The sequence below is a fragment of the Poecilia reticulata genome, linkage group LG6 (assembly GCF_000633615.1).
Source record: "Poecilia reticulata strain Guanapo linkage group LG6, Guppy_female_1.0+MT, whole genome shotgun sequence".
Classification (NCBI taxonomy): Eukaryota; Metazoa; Chordata; class Actinopteri; order Cyprinodontiformes; family Poeciliidae; genus Poecilia; species Poecilia reticulata.
Genome location: NC_024336.1, coordinates 14,083,020 through 14,108,566, shown reverse-complemented (window position 1 = coordinate 14,108,566; position 25,547 = coordinate 14,083,020). Strand labels below are relative to the sequence as shown.

Genomic DNA, 25,547 nt, shown 5'->3' with positions numbered 1-25,547 from the left:
GAGTATCGGCACGCCTTTCCCTCATTCTTCATGTTTTTCATCTGGAAAATCATCCCATGTCCTTCCTTCACCTTTCCCCACATCTGCCCCCACACTTGCTTGATTTGTAACTTGATTTCAGGAAAGGGAAAACCTGTAGATTATCCTGCTTTCATTAGGAGGGGGGGGGAAACCCAGTCCGTGTCAGAGAAAGAAGAAATCAATTTAATACAGACTTAACTGGAGGAAATTGCATATTCTGCCTGTATGTGCTGAACAGGCACTTTCTCTTCCTCACCAGAGACCTGCCTCCCTATTAATTGCACTGTGTTTGCGCGTCGGAGGGTGAGGAAATGTGTGTGCACGCGAGCATTTGTTTATTTGTGCGCGTTTGTGTCTGCAGCGTGCAGAATGTGAGGGTCCTGAGTTTGCGAGGGTGTGTGTTCGGCCTCTTTGTCTGCACCGAGGTCAGTTCTCCGGCCTGCTCCGGAGCACCCGGACAGATGTTTCTTCGCTTTTAGCCCGGGATGCTCTCGCACACACACGCACACACACACACCACACGTGGTGTGTATCCATATTTCTTTGTTGTTGTGTGGCGCATGCATAAGCACAAGTGCATGTGACTTAGCCAGGTGGAGAGGAGATTGGTTGGTATTTATGAACAAACGTCATAATTGTGACAGGATGATGTACGAGCTGCATGTTCCACAGTTTCTCCCCTCCTTTCTTTTCTCTTTTTTCGTTTTGCTAAAAATATATCAAAATCTGTGATACGAGTCTTAAAAGCTGATGGCCAATTTAGCGGGGTGTGTTGCAGACAAGGTCACGCCGATCTGAGTTTCCCTGCGTTCCTCCCTCCGAGGCCTGTTCTAATCTACGGAGCAGGAAGAAGGGCTCAAAGTCATTTCTCTAATTGCTTTTATAAGGTGCCCTTTTCACATGGTCTCTTCCCTGCTCATTCACTTTCATCGCATTTTCCAACACCTTTTCTCTGCACCTGCTGGTTAAGATGCACCCATGCTACATTGCTCTCACTTTAAAGTGACATTAGAAGTATTCGCAGGAAGCGAAACTAGTTAAACCCACAAAAACGCTACATTTCTTTTTTTACCTGATTGTGGCTGAGGAGATTAGCAAGGATCAGCGGGGTAAGTGTTTTGTACATACGGAGTACTTTGAAGCCTTTTAAAGATGCCTCTGATTTGGCAATCCATAAGAGGCAGCGAGGTGGCGAGCGGCACAAGGTGAGGGTAGATGGAACCAGGGGTTAAAGTATGAGAGTGAAGCCTGAGAAGGATAAGGGGAGTGTGGGATGAGATTGAGTCCAGTGCATTAAGACAGTGTATTATTTGGCGGTTCCACTTGCTTGCGTCCATTAGTGGCGGCTGCTGTGCTATTAAAGGGGTCAGCGAAGTGTATGTACCTGTGCACGTGTGTGTGAGGACGCCCACGTGTGTGTTTCAGGAGTTAGCAGAGTGGCCCAGTGTCTTATTGACCAGGATGAAGCTCCCCCTGCTTTAATACTTCTTCATTTTATTAGATTGGATGGCCTCAGTTATAATTGTATTAGAGCGCTTACCCGCCTTACGCTACCTTCCACTCCTTCGCCTTCTCTCTCTCCACAGCAGAGACCGCATGCCGTACGGGAACACCAGGGGAGGCTCTGAGGATCTCAGCCTTCTCTCTTGTAGGCAGAGGTTAATAAATTGTTGCTGGCTGTAGTTCTCATCCTTCTCACAGGTAAAAGTCAAACATTTACAGATTGTTGTACTGTAGGTTTGATGGCTGGAGGTGAGAGATGGGTTCATTCGTCTAAATTCTCTTCTGATCATTTTTTCATGTGCAGCCATTTGGACAATGTTTGACAGACAGAAGGTGGAAAATTATTTATATTTCCAGACTTGATTTTGTTTTTATTTGTCTAAAAGTTTAATCCATCCATCATAAATCTATAAATTGACCTTTTCTATTTATAATTTATAAACATTAGCCATGAAGCCCGGAGAACTCTGGACACTAAAATCTCAGAAACCTGCGTGGGAGCCTTGCAGTTTGTTTTTAGTCCAAGCTAAAGAATGCGCGTGGCTCCGTAGACTAAAGCCGGTTCCTGCGGCTCCCTGAGGGAGTTACCCAGAGAGGCATCGCTGTCCCTCGCTTCTGTCTTTCGTCCTTGAAGGGGAGAGAAGTTGTCAGGGCCCTCATAAAAACCCTGAACGATTGTATCTCTGTGATCTGCCTGTCTTTTTCTATCCTTTTTTTTCCCCTCCTTCTCCTTCCAGAACCTGGCCATCTGTCTAATTGTTCACCTCCATAGCTTTAATGCTTTTTACATGCTCCCCCCTCTTCTTTCCAGGCAATAAACTTTATTTTCTTCGCAAGACTTCAGTCTGCAGGGGGAGGGTAGGCAGGCGGGCAAAGCAGACTGCTCACCTTCTTCTTCCTGCTGGATTTGCTCCAGTGGACCCCCTAAAATCCTCCCTCTATCCTTCCTTCACTCTCCCATTTCTTCTTCTTTTCTTTTTTTTTTCTTTCTACCACATCTCCAGAGGAGAGATGTTCGTCAAGCTGACACCTACTCTCATCTTCTCTGCTGGCCATGCACTCATGAAGAGCTTTCCTGTTGAGGGGCCCTTCCCATTGACTTGTTAATTATCAAACAGCGGGCATGTCCTGACCTTGTTCGGAGAACTTTTGCGCGCTCTTATGCCAAAACGTTTTTTAGTGTGACGTAGTCAACATCACACGGTTAAAATTACAAACAAACAATATTTTCTCTTTTATAAAATAACCCCCTTTCCCTTGAGTTTGTGGACCATGTGAAAGGGACACCAAGTATAAATGCATATTGCACTTGTAAGTCATTAAATTAGACAGTTGTCTCCTCTCACCTGTGATTACTGCTGTGTGCGGATCATATAAGCAGGTACCCTATAATCATATCTATAATAGTCATAATCAGCCCTTTAATGTTCTGTAATAGCATCCGTATAATGGTATAGAGTGGCATCGAGAGAATAATTCAAGCATAGCTAATGGTGCGATGGCATGGTTTTACCCTTGAGTCACAACATTGCATTTGTTGTGTGCATGTGGGGGTGTGTGCGTGTGCCTGTGTATGCATGTTTGAATACGCCCCGGGGCAGTTAAGGTGTCAGTAAAATGCCTGAAGAATCCCATTTCTTAACCCTTTGTTGTTTTCGTCGTGCTCACTGCTCCGTGGAACGTCCTTGCTGGGAGTGTCATGTATGCTTAGCTTTGCAGGGAGACATTCCCAAGTGATGGTCACATACAGGAGCTCATATCTGTGGAAAAAAAAAACAAAAAAAAAACGGCTGACAGCAAAGCAGCGGTGATGCCGCTGGTGGCAGGGCTGGGAGCCGAGTGCTCTTCCGGGTGTTATGCGAGCTGATGCCGTTCCTCGGGGAATCGGAGCGCTGCGCAGGAAAGAGTAGGACTCTGAGAGCAGAGTGCGCGGGATGCTCAGTTTCACTTTATGCTACGTGCTCTAGTGCTAACACATGTCAAGGTCCCACGTGAGCTTCCTTGGACCTAGCCTGTTTATTAAAGGCTTGTACTGATATAAACAAAGGACAAGAGAAAAGAGGATCTCTGTTGACAAAATGACAAACATGGTTTTCTGCTGTTTTTAAAGAGATGTGGCCCTGCAGGCCTGCATGTGTCTCAGCTGAGGCCTCTGGCCTGCAGCGGAGCGCTACACTGTGATAGAGAGGATGATGAATATTTAGCTTGTCTTCTGCAGTGTGTAAATGCAGCTATGCATTCATTTTTTAAGTCATTTATCTTTCTCTTCTCCGCCCCTATCCTCAGCCTGTCTCCCAACATATGGCATAAGACGGGCCACACACACACACACACACACACACGCACACACATGCGCACGCACTCACACACACACACACACACGCACGCATACGCGCGCACACACACACACACACACACACACACACACACACACACGCGCACGCGCACACATAGGCTATACGTACAGAGTTCCTTAAGTCTTTGAGGTCTGCTTGGAAACACTATAGTTTGCTACAGTGGTTTCCAGCAAACAGAAGAAATGGGAAAGTTAAATGACTCACAGTAACTTATGTTTCTGTTTCATTTGACTAGTTCAGTTCACATCATCTCCAAAAAATCCTGACATAAAAGATGAGCGGCAAGAAGAAAAACTCTTATACAGCCTGTTCGTCTTTCACATACCTGGACTTTTACATGCACTTTTAGATTTTATCAATAAACTAAGCAAACTGTTTTCTGTTTCCAAACTACACCTATTGTGCCATTAAATCTACAGAATATCTAACATTTTAAATACTACAAATGTTCTTCTATGTGAAAGAATCATATAAAAGCAGTTGCACCAGACTGTAAGCAGATTTCTCTAACATGTTTTTTTTTTGTCTGAACAGACATAATTGTGATTTATTTTCTTCTTTTAAAAACTGCAGAGGGCTCTTTCGGTATTTATGCACTCAGAATGTAGTATATTTAAATTCTCACATTCAACTGAATTATTTAACAGAATCTTGTTTTATTCCTTTTTAACTTCTAAACATTTAACTTTTACATTGACAGTAATGAGAAAATGAATCTTTTGAAACATTCTGTTGTATTTTTTCTTTCTCTTTTCTTTTGCAATCATGTATATGTTTTTCTCTCAACAGCACAAAGCAAGAGTGGAGGCCATGATGTGCAACCTGGCTTCTCTGCGCAGCGTCAGGGAGTTTGCAGAATCTTTCAAGGCCAAGAAGCTGTGAGTATAAACATACTTGTTTGTTTCTGTACTTAGAAAAATCTTCATATTCTTGCAAAGTTTTAGATGCTTTGCCTTGCAAAAGTATTTATATCTGTTAAGCTTTTCACATTTTACTACTTTACAACTACACATCTCTGTGTATTTTAAGTGATACCTGAACACAATGAACCATTGTGATTGTGAGGTGGAAGAAAAAGTCTTTTACTGGTCTCTTTAAAGATTATCCTGTTTCTAGCTCCATCCATTCTCCCAGGTGATGATGGGTTGAACAAAGCTCTCTGAATTGTTCAAGCTTTGAATATTGTTTTATAAACCTGTCTTCATTGCTTTGAATTGTATTTAGAGGTGTCAGGGTGAAAGGGGTTGAATGTAAATTTTATATTTTAATTTTGAAAAAGAAAAAAAAACTTGCAAAAAACAATGTGACAATTTGATTCAACTTCATGTTTCGGGGCGACACTTTGCTAGTCTATCACAAAATCTCAATATAATTAATTAAAGTTAAATTTAAGAAAATATGAGAAAGTTCAAGGAGTAACAGTACTTGTGTACAAAACTATTCATAATTTCTTTATTCAGTTCTGTTATTTTAGGGTCTGATTTTTGCTGACATTTGGACCCAAATCATTGCAGTAGATCAGAACTGTGGTTCAAACTCCAGCAAATCAGATTTAGAAGTTTTTCCTCAGTAATTCTGGACTTAGAGGAATAACTAATCCATTCTAATGTATTAAGGACATAAACAGTGTATCTAAATCCGGCGTACTTAAGGGACATCCTGAACTTTACTGATAGACACCATATGGACATAACCCCAAGAGTGAGTGTGTGTATTTGTGTCAAATTACTTGACATTGGTTGAATGCTTCCCATCGCTCAATTTGTCATGGTCAGCTTTTACGCCTTGCGTCTCACATCCGGCAAGCAGGCGTTCCGTTGCTATTTTGGGGTCGTGAATACAGTTGTCTGTGCTGCTCATCCACCTGCAGGTCTCAGTAGGATGGAAGAGTGTGTGTTTGTGTGTGTGTGTTTGCGTGTCGGGGAAGGGCTATTGGTGTCAAGGGAGCCCCTTGGGGAGAGGCAGGGCAGCCATCGCCCGTAGCAGCCCTGGGGCAGGGTATGGCCGTCCAGGGCACGCGTCTTGGGTCACGGCCAAACTCCACGGTTGCGTTCTTCGATCTGTGTCATATACTTTTATTCCAACTTCTTAAAAAATGTATTTGCATCTCCCTATAACAGCTTAATTCATACATTTGCTATTGTCCCTCTCATTTCGCTGTGTACAAATTATCTGTCTGCTGCCAGTTTTCTCTCTTTTCTGTTTCTCGTGTTGTCTCTCAGTCTCTCTTTACCTCAGTATTTTGGCAAGGTTGTATTTCTTCATTAGCCGTGCTGTTAGAGGGGAGGTGGGTAGCGGGGGACTCCCAGGGGACGTCAGAGTACATTAATTCTCATCAGAAGGCGAACAGAGCAGAGTGGAGGCTGGGAGCTCTGAGCTGTGAATGGCACTGGGCAGCTGTCTGACTCCACCAACACTCTATTACTGCACGTATGTCTTCAGGCATAACACACGGCGGAGCCCCGCAAACGCAGTGGCCACATGCGTGAGCATGCATGCGCGCTCAGACAACTGTGCGCGCACTGTTTGCATGCGGACACAAGCGCACAGTAATGCTCCTGCAGCGTGTCATTGACAGGTGAAATGCAATCAGAGTCTTTTTCTTTGCGTTGCCTCGTTTCTCACTCTCTTGCTTTTAAGTGCTCCAGTCAGTGGCTTTCATGCTGCTTTGTGTTCCATTGACCCCAATTCTGCTTTAATTGCCTGTCCTTTGAAATGAAATTACCTGGATATTGATATTGTTGAATGCAGTGCGATTTCATTGGGATGTAATTGATGAAGGACGCTGCTGACATAAACGCTTAGCACAACTTCTGCCGAGCGGCTCGTAATTAACACAAGCTGTGTGCTCACCTGCATTAACTTTCTCTACTTTTAGTTTTGATGCCTTGAAAAAGTTTCCATACTGCTTGAAAGCTCAAATGGATTTTTTGGGGATTCTATATTATTGACCAACACAGCAGTGCATTATTAAGAGAACAAAAAAGGATGTACAGTTATTCTTTTTTTTAACAATGAAAATATTGAAAAGTGTTGACTTTTATTCAGCCCTCAATGTGTAATTCCTCAATGTGTAATGTCAACACATTACACATTGACCTGTCATCTGTGTTCATGATGCTGTTTGTTCACCAATGTGCTACAAACCCGTGAGGCCTTCTCAGAATATCTATACATATTTTTGAGGTTAAATTACAAACGGGTGGAGTCTGTTTATGACACAACTGTGGATACATTTTTTTGAACACTGAACTGCACTGAAAACCTCATGGCTACTCCACCAAATATTGATTTCTGAACTCTTCCTGAGTTAAAACATTAGTATTGTTATGTCTAAATTAATATTAACTTGGCTTCTTTGCATTATTTGATTTCTAAAAGCACTGCATCGTTCTCGTTATTTTGACCATTTCTCATTTTCTGCAAATAAATACTAAGTTTTTGCTTTGAATTTCGGAGACATGTCAGTAGTTCATAGAATAAAAGAACAATGTTAATTTTTTTCAAACATACACTATAAAAAGTGAAATCAGAAAACTGATCATTTTGCAGTGGTCTCTTTAATTTCTTCCAGAGCTGTATGTGTGACCTTTGCAGGCATTTGATTGCCCTTTTGTTTAATTTAAGACTTAAGGATTCAAATGGGATGAAATAAAAATACACACATTACATTTTGCTGGCTGATAACATAACATTCCAGTAAAATAAAGAAAATACATTAAGAAGGTTCAAAGGGTATGAAACGGTTGCAATTACATCTCCTGTCCTTTGGCCAATAATTTTCCTTACTCCATAAACATTAACTTCTGGTTCTTGGGGAGAAATATGGGTCAGAAAGAGTCTCTACTTTGTGTGTGTTTCCAGTTTTCCTCATTTCAATAAAGTCCAGTGTTAATGACTGCTTGTCCAAACCTTACTCACACAGGCAATCTCTTCCTGCTGGCCTACATTACCGAGGAGGTCAGGGGTCACACCCGCGGGGGTTATTTAAAGTAAATATATAAACGTATGTGTCCCCGTTTGGTAGTTAACACCCTCGTTTGACCAGCGCTGAGATTGCACCGCGGCGCATGGTGTGCTGTGAAGTCTTAATGTGGAGAGAGGGACTGTGGTATGCGGCGATAGGCCTATTAAAGACATTCATTAGACCTGCGCTTATGAGAGAGGGACTAACTGGTGGGCAGTTGAATTAACAGGCCTTTTACATTACAAGCAGACTCACCAGAGCCACATTTAAGCTCTGTGTGTGGGGGGAAGCTCTCCAAGAGAAAAGTTGGTTATGCGAGTTTTTGATTAGAAATTTGTGATCTTCTCTGAGTGACAGACTCTGTTTTGTCCCTTTGTCTTTGCAGAACAAGGTCACAACATTTAATTCCTAAGAGGTGTTGCTGGGAAAAAGGATTAGTTTACAGTAAACGCTTTAGTGAGGGGTTGAAAACGTGGGTCAGGAGTTCAAGCCCGTGGCGTTAGTGTGAAGCCCCTTGTGAGCACACTGGGGACCGAGCCAAGCATTTTGCCTTGTTTTGCACAATGATGATGCACTTCATACTCTGTTAGACAAGGAAACGTCAAGTCAAAAGCAACAAATTTAATTTGCCATCTTTTAAGCAAATAGCATTTTCTCACTAGACCTTGAAATCGCCGCAAGTTTCTACTGCTCTGTTTCGTTTTATCTGCAGCATTAAGCATTCGTAGCTCTTCAACTCACATTTTGTAAACCCATATAGACTTCAGCGTGTTGTACTGAACTGTGTTTTATTTGTTAGAGCACAACCGTGAAGTAGATGGAATATGATAGTTTTCAAAATCCGACACAAAGACTGAATACATTTTTATCCAGTCCCCTAAAGCCTGATACCTGAAAATAAAACCCAGTGGAACTAATCTCAGTGTAAATACTAAGGCTGTGGATTTTTATTAGCAACCTTTAAAGAACAAATGACATACAAGGAATCATCAAAAAATACCAACTTACCAAGATTTAAATGCCCGTTTGTTCTTGCCTGGAGCAGCTATTAAACCCATGAATCTCTGGAGAACCCATAGAGGTCCACAGCTAAGGTGGGAGAATCTGTTTTCAAAACAATTGTTGGTCATGTAAAGCAGAAATGGAAGCGTGGCAAAAAAGAGAAGATTTTGTTAAATTATTTCCATTTCTGGTGCGCCACAAGTAACATACATCGGCCCTCACTTTGTTGCTCTCCGTCCAGCTAAATAAAACTCGCCTACAGCTGAAAATTCAACATGATCTTTTCAATAAAGACAACTCATTATTTTTGATGAATATCCACTTCAGGAGATTTTGGTCACTTTTAAGGATCCACAATTTTGTTTGTCTTTTTATGTTTTAAAATAAATAAATACTAAAAAAAACCATAGAAAAATGCAAAAATAACACTCTTTTCTACCTAATTAAAAGATAAATGGATCTAAGGAAATATTAAAGGCACTTTTAGAATCATTCAGCTAAAAACCTTAATTTCTAATTAAGTCTACATATAAAAGCATTAATTGATTATTTTTTAAACCAGTTTCTTCAGGATGCCACATGCTTAAAGAAATGTGATTTATATCATTAAGTTTCACATAGAGACTAAATTTACTGATATTTTCTAATGCTCCTCTGGAAAAAAACAAAGGAGAAAATAGTAATATTAACATTTTAATACTTTTTTTAAACATTAAGTGAAATTTATTGTGACAACTATAAAAAAAAAATTAACATGACAATAATTTTTTTTTACAATAAATGGTACCATACGTGATTGTTAGCCGAAGTTATGAAGAACCTCTGTGGAAGATCCAAAGATCAACTTGTAGCTCCAGAGCTGCAGGCTGAATATCTCTGGTTTAGATCAAAGCATGGCCCAGTCAAAGTCCAGAAATAGATCCAGTTGAGTACCTCTGCTGAGACTTTAAAAAATCTGACTGATTATTAGCTTATTTTGCAAATAAGAACGGAATAAAACCTCAGTATCTAGAAGTGCACAGCTGACAGAAATTCAGCTGTAACTGCAGCAAAAAGAGGTTCTATGAAGTGTTGAATGAGGGGATCTGAATAACGATGGACGCCTCATTTTTTAGAATTGTGTTTGAAATCTGTCTTGAAAAACACGTATTAATTAATTGTTGTTCACTTTACAGATTTGCACTGCTTTGTGTTGCTCTATTTATAACATAAAATTCCTATGAAATGAGGCAAACTTTGCACTAGAAAATGTTGAAAATTTCATTGGGTGTGAATACTTTTCCAAGGCACTGCATTTACTTGTGTGTTGTGGCTCAAAACAGTTTAGTTGTAGACTTCTTTGGCTTGCTGTATTTTGGGTAAAAGCTTAAAATGTCTCACTGCTGGTGTGTTGAATATGTGCTGAGGTTGGCATTCTCTAAGTTGACTCCTGCCTAGGTTTGTGCTCTTTAATGAACCTAGTGTGTTCAGAGGCCTGAAGGTGATTGTACAGTATAGTACTATGTAATAGCATGGGATGGCTCATTATAGAAAGGCATAACAATTCACACATTAATTTTCCAGCATCCAGTTTTTAATTAATCCAGTAGGCAGTCTTAAACACAGGGTACACAAATTGCCTTCGGCCTCATAATTAATTCTAATGGAAGAAATTAAAAATTGGTGGGGTGTGTTTGGATTGTTCGCCTGTGTTACTGTGCCTTTTGAGCTCGTTGGAGCGTCACTGTCACCGACAAGGATCTCTCACTACCTTGACCAATCCCCTTTCTCTGCCACACGAGGAGGTGGATCTGCTCGCCCACTCAACGGAAATCCAAAGCACATGTGGGCCGCTGAATAAAATCAGCTGCTTTAAATATCACAACTTCAGAGAGCCCTTGGCTTTTTTATCTGCTTAGTCTTCTAGAGTCGATGTGCTGGTGGATCTGGTTTCTCACGGTAGCTGTGCAGATGTTGTGTTGAAACGCTTTACTTCCATCACGAGTGTGTTTTAAATGATCGAAGAATCAGTTTCCGTTCGTAGCTGCTCTTGGAATCCGGCCAGCTGGAGTCGGTATCTACAGTAATTGTGTAGCCATGGGGAGACTCACTAGAAACCTCTGCATAAACCTATCATTGATAATGATGCGCCGCTGCAGACCAATAAAACCTTCTCTAATGGGCAAATTTCATATTTTTGAGCCCACAAACTTAAAACAATCTTAAATGTGTGAAATAAATACAACACAAGTAGCATTCAAAGAACACGTAATATTTAAAAAAAACATTTTTCAGACACAAAAAAGTGTTTTTGAAGCCACGCCTCTTTAAAAGTAAACCACGCTACCATGTATGGAATAGGAATATGTGGAATAACAGGATGTGACTTTCTATTGAGGTAAACAGGAAATAAGTTGTTTTCTTGACAAAAAAAACAACAACCTTTAAATAAAATATCGAGTGGATTTGAGCTGGTTATTGTTAACACAGAAAATAGACTGAGTCAGCATTCCTACATTCCTTGAAGATCGTGCCACATAGAAAAGGTGCTTAAGATTTATAAAAGTAAACGCATCAAAAATATTTCACCACCCGCTGATCTGAGAGTCGGGTCTCTGTATCTGGCATCGTCTTTATTTGGCTACTTTGGCTGCATTCTCAAGCGTCTTGTGGTTATTTTTGTTCCTTCCTACTTTTTTTAAAGTAACTCTGGACGTGGAAATAATGTTTTGCTATCAGCAATTACAAACAGGAACACATTTGAACAGAAAAGTTATAAACATGACAAAATATGTACCTTTATCAGAAAGGATACATTTCTTCTTTCTGTTTCTAGTTCTCTTACTATTCTTACTTTATCTTGTACTGTGCTAATCGTTCTTTTTCATACTCATAACTTGTACGTGTATCAGCTTATTCTAATCTATGCTGTGCCTTTTTTTTTTTGTCTCTGTAACCAATTCAAATTGTTTCTTTCGCCACAGTCCCCTGCATATTCTGGTGTGCAACGCTGCCGTGTGCACTCAGCCCTGGAGTCTGACAGAAGATGGCCTTGAGTCCACCTTCCAGATCTGCCATCTTGGTCACTTCCTCCTTGTGCAGTGTCTTCAGGACGTCCTGCGTCGTTCAGCTCCTGCCAGAGTCGTAGTCGTATCCTCAGAGTCACACAGGTAAAAGCGCGGTTGGTAAACACAGACAATGATCACACTTCTGCCCTTAGATATTAGATCTAAGGGCAGCATTTGACACTGCTGACCGCTCTGTTTTATTGGAGAATGGTTGTGGTGGGAATCGCACCTGGGATCAGATTCAGACACCCTTTGTTTCTTTTCTCATTGGAGCAGGAGAAATATAATTTTTTTTCTTTAACATGTATTTATACTCTCCTGTTGAAATATGAGAAAAAACATGAAAACCATGTAAGGAGTAAGAAGGATATCTTACCTGTGAACTTCATGATATTGTAGGATGATCATTAGGTACAGTCAAATTAATATAAAGCACACTTTCAGCTAATTAATTTCCCAGTATTACCGAAGGTGCCTTTAGGGAAAGTAAACTTCACTCTTGCCGAATTTTACAGCATTTTTAGCATTCACAGTAAAGCTGCAGAAAAGTCTCACTGATAAAGTTTAAGCAGTAATCTCCCAAAACTACCCTGTCTAATCTCCAACCCTTCAGTTCTGCTCTTGCTGTTATAACCGCCACAGTGGCTAGTTTTCAGGACAAATTTGACAGATAAGACTTACTGTGTATTGTCAAACATGACAGCCTCAGTCACTGAAACTCATTTCCTTCCCCATGCTGTCACTACGAATCAAACGTATCATCAGCTTGATGGATGGACTTATCAGCTAAAATTTACTTTGATCAAGTATCTGCTCTTTTCTGCCTGACCCCCGGACTCACCCTCTCTCTTTCTCACTACTTTCCCCTCATCTATTGTTCTTTAAATCCGTCCCGATGTTAAACAACTTGACTCCACAACTGTGCAGTAGACAAGCATGATGTCTTGCAGTGATCGGTGAGCCCAAGCCCTGAGCCATGTGTTTCAGAGTCGCTCTCTTTCTGTGTGCAGCATTGATTCTGGTTTCAGCCAGTCGGACGGACCAGCGGTGATTGATTGGAGCTCTGCAGAGTGACCTGCGCAGTTGAGAAACATACAGTTATTCTATCAGATCTGCTGTAACAGGAGCTCTCGTATGGCTTGCGTTTTACAAAGCATGAAAGGACAGGAGCAAAAGTTTGATGCATTCTTGGAAAAATTAAGAAAAATAGCATTCAAAGAAACTTTCTGGAAGAAAATGCATCACGAAGAGAGTATTTACAGCTTTTGTTGGACTGAATACATGCGATGTTGAGTGAATGGCAAGAACAAGGGCAAAGTTCTTCTTCAGTAGAATATTTCATACTTCACAAGATTTTAAGTGCAGAACCTCTGGGAAATTCTCATAAGGTCCTGCCGATGTAGCATTTTTCAGTGTAGTAACTACACCTGCTTCAAATTTAGCAAAAATCATAAAGCTGTTGAAAACTTTCCTCCAAGAATATGTGTCATCTCTGGTTGGGTCGCCTGGAAGAGGGTGAATGATGTTGAAAGACCTGAAACACCCAATGATTCCCATTTATTTATTTATGTTTTTAAATATCAGGATGTTTTAAGTAAATGAATGGTAGACGCTCTAGGAAGTCAAAAAAATTGTTAGTTATTACAGCAGACTAATGCAACACAAACGTCCTAATCAGCACATAAATGTTTTACTAAAACATCCTTCTTCCTGTGTCATCTCCGTCCATGGACCTAAATTATATAGACAGGCTGTGAGTGAGTTGAACAGCAGAGTGTGTCATGAAGCTTTTAACAATAAAGCTGCTTCTTTTTGAATGTGGCACATTTTACCCACTCAAAATAAAGGTGGGATTTTTTTTTTTTTAACATTCTGTGAGATAATCGTTCCACTGTCATTTTATTGAAAACTTTAAGATATTTTATGCAGCGTGTGGACGACACTGCATTTCTAAAGTCAGGACAGGCCTGGTAACATACACTCTTCCTGTTTCTGCTTCCCTAACGCATTATCTTCACCTTCCTTCCTCTCCTTGATGATCAGCGGGGGATTTAACTCCCTCAAAGGGGGCTTAGCCAGGACCAGAGGGAGTTGGTTACACGCTGAACTAGACCAGAAGAAGGAGCAAATTTAGACAATATCTCATCGCACATCTTCTCTCCTGTACACCTCATTCCAGACCTATATTGCATCCACTGAAGTTGCTCCCATTTTTGTTTGTGTTATTTACAGTTTAGGCTGGATTTCCGTTTATTCATTTAGCTTCCCCTCATGGATAGTGTGCGACCTCTGACCTGGCAGCATATTGTATTCCATAAGCTCCTTGTATGCTGGTAAATCACTGACCTGTAAGAGACAGGATTGGGAAAGATGGACATTCAAGTAATGGTTGGGTGGTTTATCACTTTTCACCATTTGGGCTTACTGTGGAATTGACCATATACAGGTTTTGTTTACCTCCATGATGCTCTGGCAGAACAACCACTGGTGGTGAATCGTGTCTCTCCAGTGGCAGCTGCTAGCATTTACACAATTTGCTTAGTGTAAAGCTGATGAGCACCAACAGCCAATGAAACCAAGTTGTTCAATTACATTAAACCTGGCGAATAGGTTGAGAACTGAAGCAAGCAGCAGCACATCCAGTAAAAAAAGATTTGGCCAATTATTCTGTTCCCACAGATAGCCATGTCTCTTTTATTGCCTTGATTTGCTAAAACTCAACAAATTATCAAAGGATGTTGTACTGCTGTTGTAAAATGTCTGACAAACTGTAAACTTTTACACAGTGTGATAAAAATTTGAGAACCACTTTCTTGTAGTTTTAATTGACCCTCGTCTTAAGAATGATTCTTCTGAAACCTCTATGTAAGACCTCTTAGGTTTTATATGTAGAAACACTGTTTGATATTTCTCATCATAAAATACTTAGTACTTTATTGAAAGACTAGAAATGTAGGTGGGATTTTCTGGCACTGTTCAAACTGGTAAAAATCTGTAAAATTTCAAAATACAAACTTATGAATACAAATAAATATTCAGTAATGAATCAGAATTTCCTTCATCATCCGGTGGAATAGACAGAAATATATTTTGTATAGATATCTGTAGAGGATACGCACATTGACCCAAATTAGTTGAAATGCAATTGCTGAAAACCTGACATGTGCAGAAACTTAGTTCCTTTAAATCAGAACTGAAATAATTAATGTTTTCTGAAGCTTTCTCATAAACATTGAAGATTATCCTATCTTTTTTTTCTTTTAGATTAACGTTTTAATGTTTGTTTTTACAATTGCCAACCCCATCACTTGGTTTAGAAAGTAATGAAAATTCTCTTCATAAAAAGACCTTTCATAAATACTGTAGACTGCAAATGACTTTCACTTAAACTTCTTTACTTTGTGACTTTGATTGAAAAGTCTCATTTAGCTCCAACTAGACACAATTTTACTGCGTTGTATGAAACAAAGAGTGGAAAAAAAATACACACAGGCCATTTTCAGGCAATTGATTTATCAACCTCTACTTGCTAAAGTAGTTATGAAGTTGCTGCACATGAAATGAAAAGCCTGCAGATGTTGTAATTTAGCCAAGCAAGGATGTTGCGGTAGGCGACAGTAAACAAGAGGCGGCTAGCTTGTAAAATCACAACAAGGAACCCAGGTGACATTTTGATTGGTTGTTTTCTAATGACTGGATTAATATGTAGAGTGTGTTCCTCCAGTTCAGAGCCGAGCTCCGCTCACTCTCTCTCAAACACACACACACACACACACACACGCACACACGCACACACGCACACACACACACACACACACACACACACACACACACACACACACACACACACACAACACACAGAGTGTAGTTTTTTTGTGCTCAAGTATTGTGATGCGGCGCATAATAACATGAGTAGTGTAATGTTTAAGGAGCCTTGTCAAACATCTGGAGTTTAACAGCTCTGTCGCAGGCAATTAAAGAACATCATGTCACGTCTTTGATTTGTATGCAGCCAGCGCCACGCATCTGCTGTCAGAAAACCTTCACAGACTCACTCACGCTTCTCCTGTGAACTGTCTTCTAGGTTCACGGACCTGTTAGACTCGTGTGGGAAGGTGGACCTGGCCGTGCTCTCCCCTCCGAAGAACGAGTACTGGTCCATGCTGGCTTACAACCGGGCTAAGCTCTGCAACATCCTCTTCAGCAACGAGCTACACCGGCGTCTTTCACCTCACGGTGTGACCTCCAACGCATTGCATCCTGGGAACATGATGTACACCTCCATTCATAAGAGCTGGTGGCTGATGACCTTTCTGTTTACTCTGGCCAGACCGTTCACCAAGTCTATGGTAAGGAAACGACTCAGAAAGTGTTTGATCACCATGAATCTGCACAAACGCCTGCTGAGTGGACTGCAGTGTATTAGTTTCATGCGATTAGACTCAGTTCTGACTGAGCATGTATTTCTTTTGGCACACTCTTTTGGGAAAAGAACAGGAACCGGATGGAAATGAGTCACTCCGCTGTGATGTTGGCTTTCATAGATAGAGCTGCAGTTTGTTCCGCCTTCTCCTGTTACTGTTTATTCAAGTTCTGTTCTCTTAGATGACACCAGATCTAATGAACTACAACATCCAGACAACAGTGAATGTATGTCATAATTTGTGCATTCTTGTTCCTAAAAGTGTCTAACAAAATTGTTTTGATTTCAATATCACCTGCCCACCTGGGTAACCTTCTATGAGTGCTTTTCCACATTTGCCATTTGATTTTCTTTGTAAATACTTGTTGAAAGCAAAGACACGTTGAACACATGATGTCATAAAGCACAGTTTTGTTTTGAGACGCAGAGAAGTTGCTAGTTGCCATACCAGAGGGACCTGTTCTTTATTTCATCAGATTACAACTTTAATTTAGAAGCAACTGTAAAACTAGATCCCCCTCAGAAAATTGACACTTCACTTGGATGGTTGTTGCAGTTATTGGACCCCTGTGCTTCTGGGAGTTTTGTTTTTGGGTCAAGCGCTCCTTGAAGGGTCATTGTCTGCTCAGGGAAAGAGCTGAAACTGTTGCAGGAGGTGAAGTATTGCCTCCAAAATGAAACTACAGCACAAGTGCTTGACTTTTGTTTATCTGGAGTTGCACAAACAGATTGCAGTTTTTCCACAGAGCTGCTCAGTTGAGAAGAAAACCAACCCGGACAAACTAGGATGGGAGGAAAATATTATGGCAAACTTCAATGTTCTATATTAGTCTTGGTTTACACTGAGGTAAAGCTGATGCATGTGTGCAAGCATAGATTACAAATACTCAGTAATGAAAAGCTTGTCAATTATTTCGAACAGCGTCTTACTTTATTAAGCTGCTTGGAAATATTTCAGGTTGTAAAATACATGTAATCATGTACAAAATTTATATGTTCTCTTGCTGTCATAAAGGTATCGTTTTAAAACTGCAGTTAACAAGCTTTAATCAGCATGTATGTAAGGAGAGGGTTGCAGGTTGGCAGCAGTTAGACATACAGGCTAGTATTAGCATGCACAACTTACTCCTTTACTAAACTGGAAGATGGATATTCTGCTTGAAAAATAAATGTATTGCTTGTTTATTCTCCAGTTTTGCTAAGTCCAGGGATGAAAACAAATTAACAATGACTGGAGATGCTCCGATCCTGGATTTTTGGGTTTAAATCCCAATTTACAACTCTTAATATCTACTCACAAGAATTTTGTCAAATCCTGAGCATTTCACTTAAACATTAAAAGGTTTTTGAGCCATAGTGTTCGATGTTAATGCGACAAATGCCACACGGCTTTTGTTGGGTATACAGCTTATATATTTTTTTCTTCTATAAAAGCACATTAATTATGTAAGTACAGTTCTACACAGGTTTCAACAACTTTTTCTAAATATAATTCACCACTAACCTTGCTAACACTAACCGCAATCTCCGTATAATTTACAGATTACAAAACCTAGTGTCAAAAGTCTTCCCAACAGACTACCGAGGTTTCCAAGTCCAACTTTTACTGATGTTAAAAGTCCAGTAAAATTAAATTGCTCAACTTCTTTTAATCACAGGTAGCCCTCCTGTTGTCTACCGAAACTCCCTGCTGCTCCTCAGCAGATGTCTGGAGTTTACTCCTCAATTATTGTGCCTTAAAATGCTGACGTGTCATTTCCTTAGCAGAGGTGTAAGGAATAGTAAACTCAAAACAAAACTGTCCAAAGTAGGTATTGGTAGCTTAAAGGTTGGATATATTGTCCACTGACATTAAGACGGTTTTTCTTAACTTTAAGGTGAAACGAGGACATGACTGATCAAAGTGTTTGCACCTACCTGAAGAATATTTTGATCCATTCCTGTAACAATTCAAAATAACTTCAACTATCCTAAATGTTTACACACAGCACTTAACAAAAGTCTTGTATTTTCTCCTTTAAAACATTTAAACATTTAAAACAATCTCTTTATGAGATTGCTAAGTGTATTTTATTTACAACATTTTTTAAACTATAAGCCTAAACGTCCACCTCTGGTGATATTTCTATCACCTCTGGTATCGCAACACTCTGCTGTCTGGATCACTGGATGGATTGGTGACCTGAGCCCGATATCTAATCCAAGAATGTCGTCAGAATCTGGTGAATCAAGCTAGCCCTATCGCTTACATTAAATAAATGTGAATAATATTACTGTAACTATAATAGCAGTAACTCTAATCATTTTACCTGGGTAAAAATATACATAAAGTAATTATATACAGCTGTAATAATCCATAAGTTGTATTTTTTTGGCATATTAAATTGAGCTTTTGTCCTGTGATGGATGGGTGCCCTGCGCCTCGCCCAATGATTCCCAGAGATGGGAACTAGTCCCCTCACAACCCCGCAAGAATTACTGGGCATAGATAACAGATAAATGGTTGAAAACGTACTTATTTGTTGCAAATAACATCAATTAGATCATGTGTCATATTTCAATTAATTTTTTTATGTAGATGCTGTGATACTATAGATCTTTGTTGTTTTACTCAAGGTTTTCATGCCTTTTTGGAAGGTAGATTTCGAAAAAAAATGTTAAACCTCAAATTTGGAACATGTTGGATGATTTCCTTCTCCAATAACGCTGAAATGTTTTCTGAGGTTAGTCAAACAGTTATGAGTTCCCACATTCGTATAGAGCTTTGTATGATTTGTGTGCACTTTTGGGGCAGTTTTCTTTACAATTTTTTCTTTATGAGAAGGAGGTGACGGAAAGTGTCAGAGTTAACATCGTCAAACACTTTGTGTTTGATTTATAAGATCCAGATCTGTGATTCATCCAACACTGTACCCTTTAGGCTTCACAGCCTTTTAATATATTCTTTACTTTGACAATTACATCTTTCCATTAGCTGTTCTTCATACTTTATCAGTTTGGTGTTTTCACTGAAGTGAAAATGTGACGTGTTGAAAGGCGGCGCGGTGGAGTTTTAGTGAAGCGTTGTTCTGATCCATCATGTTTGACAGACGCAGGGCCTCGGGCCGTCATTCGTCTCTCCGCCTTTTGACACGGGATGAGAGATGAGAGGAGCCGCTCCTCGGCACCAAATGCCAAGCTGATCATTTCTTTGACTATATTTATTGTAAATCACTCTTTTTCACTCCTCCCCTTTCAGCTCTTTTTTTTTTTTTTGTTGGTATTTCCGTATAGATTCAGCCTTAAAATCTGTCCTCTGTGAATTGAAGGGTGCCCAAACTTTGTTAAACAAGTGCTCCGACATTTTGGATTCATGCACACAGATGTAATTAGCATAACCTTTTTTTTTTCTTTTTTCTCTCTTTCTCCTCCAGAACGGGGGCGGTGGCTTTTCTTATGTCTCGTTAATTAAACCAAGTGTAGATGTTGGTAAATATTACAGGACAAAGGTGGAGCTAGTAATTAAATTCTGGTATGCTGACACAGCTATTAGCTAAAATCCATGTCTGATAAAGGCCACACACAGGCTCACGCATGCAGATACACAGGCGCACCCTTAAGCCGAACATTTGCTCTTATTTAAATCTCGGGCTTGATAAGGCCCCTGAAAGTGTATCCTCCTTAAAACCCCACTCCTCACTGCTTCTGCCCCCACATTAAGGGCTTAATAAAACAGTGATATTATTTCAGTTATTGGTTGCAGGGATATGAAGATGGTATCGCTTTAATTGCTTGCGTACGCTTGCGGGATCCACGGAGATTGTTCAGGGATGCAAACATAAGCAGAAAGTCGACTCCAAAAAAACAATCACAGGGCCCCCATGTGTGTTCTTGCGCAAATAACCAGCCTCTCATTTAAAGCACAGGTTTGATTTATAGGAGCTCAGGTGGAGAGATATACAGTTTAGTTTCTCCACACAGATAGGCACGCATGAAGGAAGACAGCCGTGGTGAGATAAATGGGACACCCGGAGTGGTCCTCTGCATTTGATTTGATTGTAATAAAGGTGATGAGACATGGTGACTCACTGCCATCTTCTCCGATTAATTGTTTTTATAAACTCTTCAACCACTCACGTTAATGTTTTTTTGATTTTGCTCAAATATGACCAAAATATACAAGTTGTACTCTGGAATCTTAAGAGAAAGAAAGTTATCTATTAGCAGAGAGCACAGCCCACTCTTCTTATGATCTACAGAGCTGATTTCATTTTGCTGAGTTGAGAAAGGCATCTATAAAGAGCCATGACATTTTAATCAGCCAAACTATCTCTCACTAACATCATGTTCCCCTCCCTGTGCCTTGATCTGCTTATCGGAGATTGTGAGACCAGGCCTTTAACATTTCTTTTTCTTCTGTTCTTTTCTTTCCTTTTCCATTTTTTTTTTTTTTTTAATTCAACATGTTTAGAGTGGGAGTTTTCCATGTGCCGCTTGCTGTGTTTATTATCAGTATGCAAAGATCTGGCCTGCAATGGGGGTGTGTATGAGCATTGAAACCTGCGAGAACAAGACAGAGAAGGGACATTTTCATTTTTGATTTAAACCCAGTGGATTCTGATTGATGCTGCTACAGGTTTTGACATTGCAATTTCAAACTTCCACCTGTTTTATGGTGCTTTTATGTAACAGACCAACACAAAGCAACATGTAATCGTGAGGTGCCTATATCTTTTTTTCTTCTGGTATCACCCTGTGTTCAGCCTTGTCTTCCCTTCTTCTCTGATCAGCCATTTTGCGTTGCATTCCTGCAGCATGATACTGCCACTGCCATGTTTAACACCGAGGGTCCGGTGCATGTTTTTGTAATTTGGTTTTCTCGTCAGGAAGCAGAAACACAGAAACAACAAATGGTTGTTTGAGTTTTAAAGTATTAAATTAAAATACTTAAACTTAACTCACATATTTCAAAGAGAAATGAAGTTAAAAAAATGTTGTATATCTTTATCGTGTTTACTTCACAATTATCTGGTCACATTAGATCTGTTTGAACTACACTGAAATTTGGGAGACTGTGACGTGGCAAAATTAAAAAAAAAAAAAAAAAAAAATTAAAATCAGTGATAGCCTGGACTGTGTTTGATCCTGCAGTGCGAGATCAGGAGTATGTTGTGCACTTTGAACCAAAAGTCTGGACTCACATTTAAACAGCACATAATGAATTTCTGTGACTGTTGCAATTATTAGTTGGGCTATAACCTTTGTGAGGTTGTCACCATGCTGTCGTGCCGGATCACTGACCCTGTGACATTTTGTTGACTGACTGATTGCTCCCTCGTGATCAGTGTACCCTCAGGCTTCGAGCAGCTGGCCTCAGCCCACGCTCATCAAATCTATACTTTAACTATAGGTGCAGATAATGCTGAGCAGCATGAAGATGTGCGTGGGCAGTGTCTTCAGTATCTCATCATGCAGTTATAATGGTTCGAGTGAGAAAGGGGAAGGATTTGTGGGCACACACCTGAGCAGCTCTGCCAGTCCCTGAGGGGCTGGTTTCATCAACGCTCTCTTGCCTTGTCCCTATGCTTCCTAGTGTTTTAGTGTGATTATTTCCACCCAGGATCCTGCCTCGGGCTCCGAGCCACCTTTTTACATATGCACGGACTGAACTTTTGACCAGCCACCAGCAGACATGGCTGCCTTAGAGAAAGAGGGGTTCGGGTCGAAGATGTGGGATTTACCAGCGCCTCTTGCACTGAGCCTTTCTGGCTGTGATCAGGAGCTCAGTACTGCACCTCAGGGGTTAAACCCTCAGACGACTCCTGCGAGTGAGACATCAGCATTAACATACTGTATAACAGACGTACAATGAAGCGCTTCGGTATCGGTTTCCCTCCTGCAGACAGACATAAGGTTAGATGCTCTATTCTCTGTCTGCTGTGCACCTTGGTTCCCTGGGTGTAAGTATGCATGCTCTGCTCAGCCATGTGGAAACAAAGAGGAGCAGAGGTCCCAGTCTCCCACCACCCCTCCGCTTCTTCTCTGCAGGGTTAGATGAGCTGCCAGGCTGTTGTAATAGAGTCCTTTTGGATGATTAGGAGCTACACAGAAGGGGGTCAGCTTCCAGCCTGGCTGGAAACACCGTGTTGGCTTCTCATCAGTGGTGGAAATGAATTGCTTCATAATCGCACGCAGAATGATCTTCTCTGATTTCCATGGCTTGAACCACTTTTCAGGAACGTTCCAATATTAATAAGATATCCCTACCAGACGTTTCCTGCTGTGCTGTTTCAGAACGTAAGGAGAAAACCTCCTTATATTAGAGACAGCGGTAGGGCCATGAGGAGTGAAAGACGTGACGGTGCACTGTTGGATTTAAGAATACAATCCCATTTGGCTGTATTGACATGTGTGTTTCTGCCCAATCCTGTTACCAGGATTATTGTGTACGGAGATACCATTTCATTAAGAAAACACACAGACACAGCCACAAACGTGCGCACGCACGCTCGCGCACACGGACACACACACACACACACTCACCCACACACACAGGGTGGGTGAACAAAGATGGCCTGAGGCCTGGTTATTCGGTCCATTGCACAGGGAAACTGTGTAAATGGTTTATTGTGGATGAGTTGATGTGATGGAAAGCGTGTCTGGATCAATAAAGAACCAATCAAACGCTGACAGTCCGCTACTGTACGCAGTCAGTCATTCATCCCTCGTGCCTGTGCGTAGTTATACAACACGAGTGTGAAGGGGGCACGAACAATTTTCCTGCTGAAAATGGGTGACGTCGAAGCGGAAAACAGTCATTTTTCAGCAAACYTTTTTGCTTCCAAAGTTCCTGTTTTCAGYTGCCGGTTACTGCAAGAATGAGGTTGTACCCCTTTTTGTTTCTGACATACTAAACAGGTCCTTCTCAGGAATTTAGAAAATGATTGAAATTATATTTCTTTGTTTCAATTCAAAAAGTGGAACTCGTATTTATTAGAAACATTCAGTCTCGTAAATGTTTCAACTTATGAAAATTTTAAACTCTCAGAGAATTTKAATTGCATAACACCAACAATAACAGCAACAACAACAAGATTTAATGTAGAAATGTCACCCAATCAGTCCATGTGCTTTACAGTATATAGGCACTCGATACTTAGTCAGGGCTCCTTTGTGGCATGGAGTGGTCAGGCTGTGGCTCTGCTGAGGATTAATGGGATTCCATTCCAAGAATGCTGAACATTTTCCCCAAGTTCTGCATTTACTGAATTAAGACTTTTTTTGTTTTGATTTCTTAATAACTTCTGGATAACTGTCAAGTCAGCAGTCCTGTCCATGAAAAGAGGGTCATATTATAACATTTCTGTCTTAATAATTCCTTCTTTTTGTTGTGTGTGTTATACTGCTTCTTTTAATTTGAAATACTGGAGTTTGGATTTTTATTAGCTGTGAGCCRTAATCATTAAAATGAACCAAAATTACGAGTTTCACATCTTGAATTGTATTTCTAAATTAAAAAACTTTCTAATGTCCTAACCTATTGAAATGCATGTGTATCTTTCTATCACAATCCAAGGGTTGTAAAGGGAGAAAGAAGGAAAAAAAAAAAAAGTAATGCCTTATGCTCCTCCTTTTCTGAACGCCTCGGGGAGACCATTACGACGTCTCCCCAACAGGTTGATGCCAGAGTCTGGACTGAGTCTGAGTCGGGGTTCGCCTAAATTACCCTGGAGCCACAGGTCAGAACCAACTAGACGCTCGTTGCCAGAGTGCTGTCTCTCTAATGGAAGGGATCAGAACAGACCAAAGAACCAGAAGCTGACCTGACCAGAGAGACATCCCTTCCCACTTACCCTGTACTCTTTCTTTAGAGCGTCTGCACCCTCTGAGGGGGGGAAATATGAAACCTATCACCTCAGTGTCACTCCGCTAGCAGCTCTGCTTTCTTACCACTGACCCTCAAACTTGACGCACAGACGCACACGCACACACATGCATGCACATACAACACCCCCTCCACTCTTTGTTGTGACACAGAGCTGATGGACTATTTTTCAAATTGATTTCAAAAATGTACATAAGCAGCCGATCCCCTAGCCCAGATTACCTATTGATTTTTAATATGAAAAGCTCATTATATAAGCAGGAACTGCAACACAAAAAGCTAGCCAACCTTTGCATAAATCCTTTAATTGAATTTCCAGAGCCCGTGGTTCTACATTTTTTAATTAAATCCATTTCTTTTTTTAAGGGTTGCCGTGTAATTTGCATGCTGTGAAGTGGGTGCTGTCCCAGATAAAGTGCCATTGATCCTTATTAAGGCTCACCTCTGGGCTCGCTGAAAACCAACCGCAGAAATTAAATGTGCTCATGGTGCATACACTTATTGCCCGCATGATAGGATTAGAGGCAGAGACAGAGGGCGGGGGGGATGGAGGGGTGATAGAGATGGAGAGAGAAGGAGTGATGGGGTAAGAGTTGGGGGAGAGCAGGAGGAGGAGGGGGGCTTATTATTAATAGTTGTTCATATTAATGTAATATTTCACCTGTCCTCCTGTGGGATGAGATTGTTAATAAATACAGCTTGGCTTAGGTATTATTTGGGTTTCTCCGGGTGGTCTGTCAGTGGTTGCTGTGATTTTCAGATTTGTAGGTAGCATTCAAATGATATATCTCCTTCCGTCTCTGCGTTTTTTTTTCTTTCTTTTTTTTAAGTTAAATCAGTTTTCTAGAAATACATGCCTGCCCTTGTCTATAGATTTTTATAATGAGAACAAGTGCACTTGATGGTATGAACATGATCATATCTCTGTGATGCTGAGAAGGTCACGATCTGCAGTCCGTCTAAGGAGAGTCTGTTTAACTACCTATTTAGAGATTAGATGATGCTCAATTTTCTTGTCCGTACCCTCTTTAGCATCCGCCAACGTAGGATGTGTGCGCTTGAAGGCGACAGTGATTTTTATCCCATGTTTGTTCTACCCAGATAGCCGGCTCTARAAGTGGGCCGCTCCTCTGCTGTCGTCCTGCGCGGCTGCATGGAGACGGCGGAGCGAATCAATAAGGATTAACCTGTGACCTCAGCCACATACTTATAGCCCAGTCGCTGTTGCACACACATCTCTCATCAGTTTCACTTAAACAGTGAGCTTCACTCAATAAGGCGCAACACGCTAATTCATTTCAAAGATGGAGAGGCCCCTATCACAGACCTCTCTTTTACCAGAAACTTACACACACACACACAC

The 25,547-nt window shown here is 40.7% G+C and overlaps 1 protein-coding gene across 1 annotated transcript in view; it reads left to right on the top strand.

Annotated features, from left to right (window-relative positions):
• wwox (WW domain containing oxidoreductase) overlaps positions 1-25,547 on the top strand; it is a 156,450-nt gene that overhangs the window by 37,439 nt on the left and 93,464 nt on the right. The window contains exons 6-8 of the mRNA XM_008411349.2: positions 4,671-4,759; positions 11,814-11,999; positions 15,982-16,246. Coding sequence (XP_008409571.1) covers positions 4,671-4,759; positions 11,814-11,999; positions 15,982-16,246 — 540 coding nt within the window. The remainder of the gene's footprint in view (positions 1-4,670; positions 4,760-11,813; positions 12,000-15,981; positions 16,247-25,547) is intronic.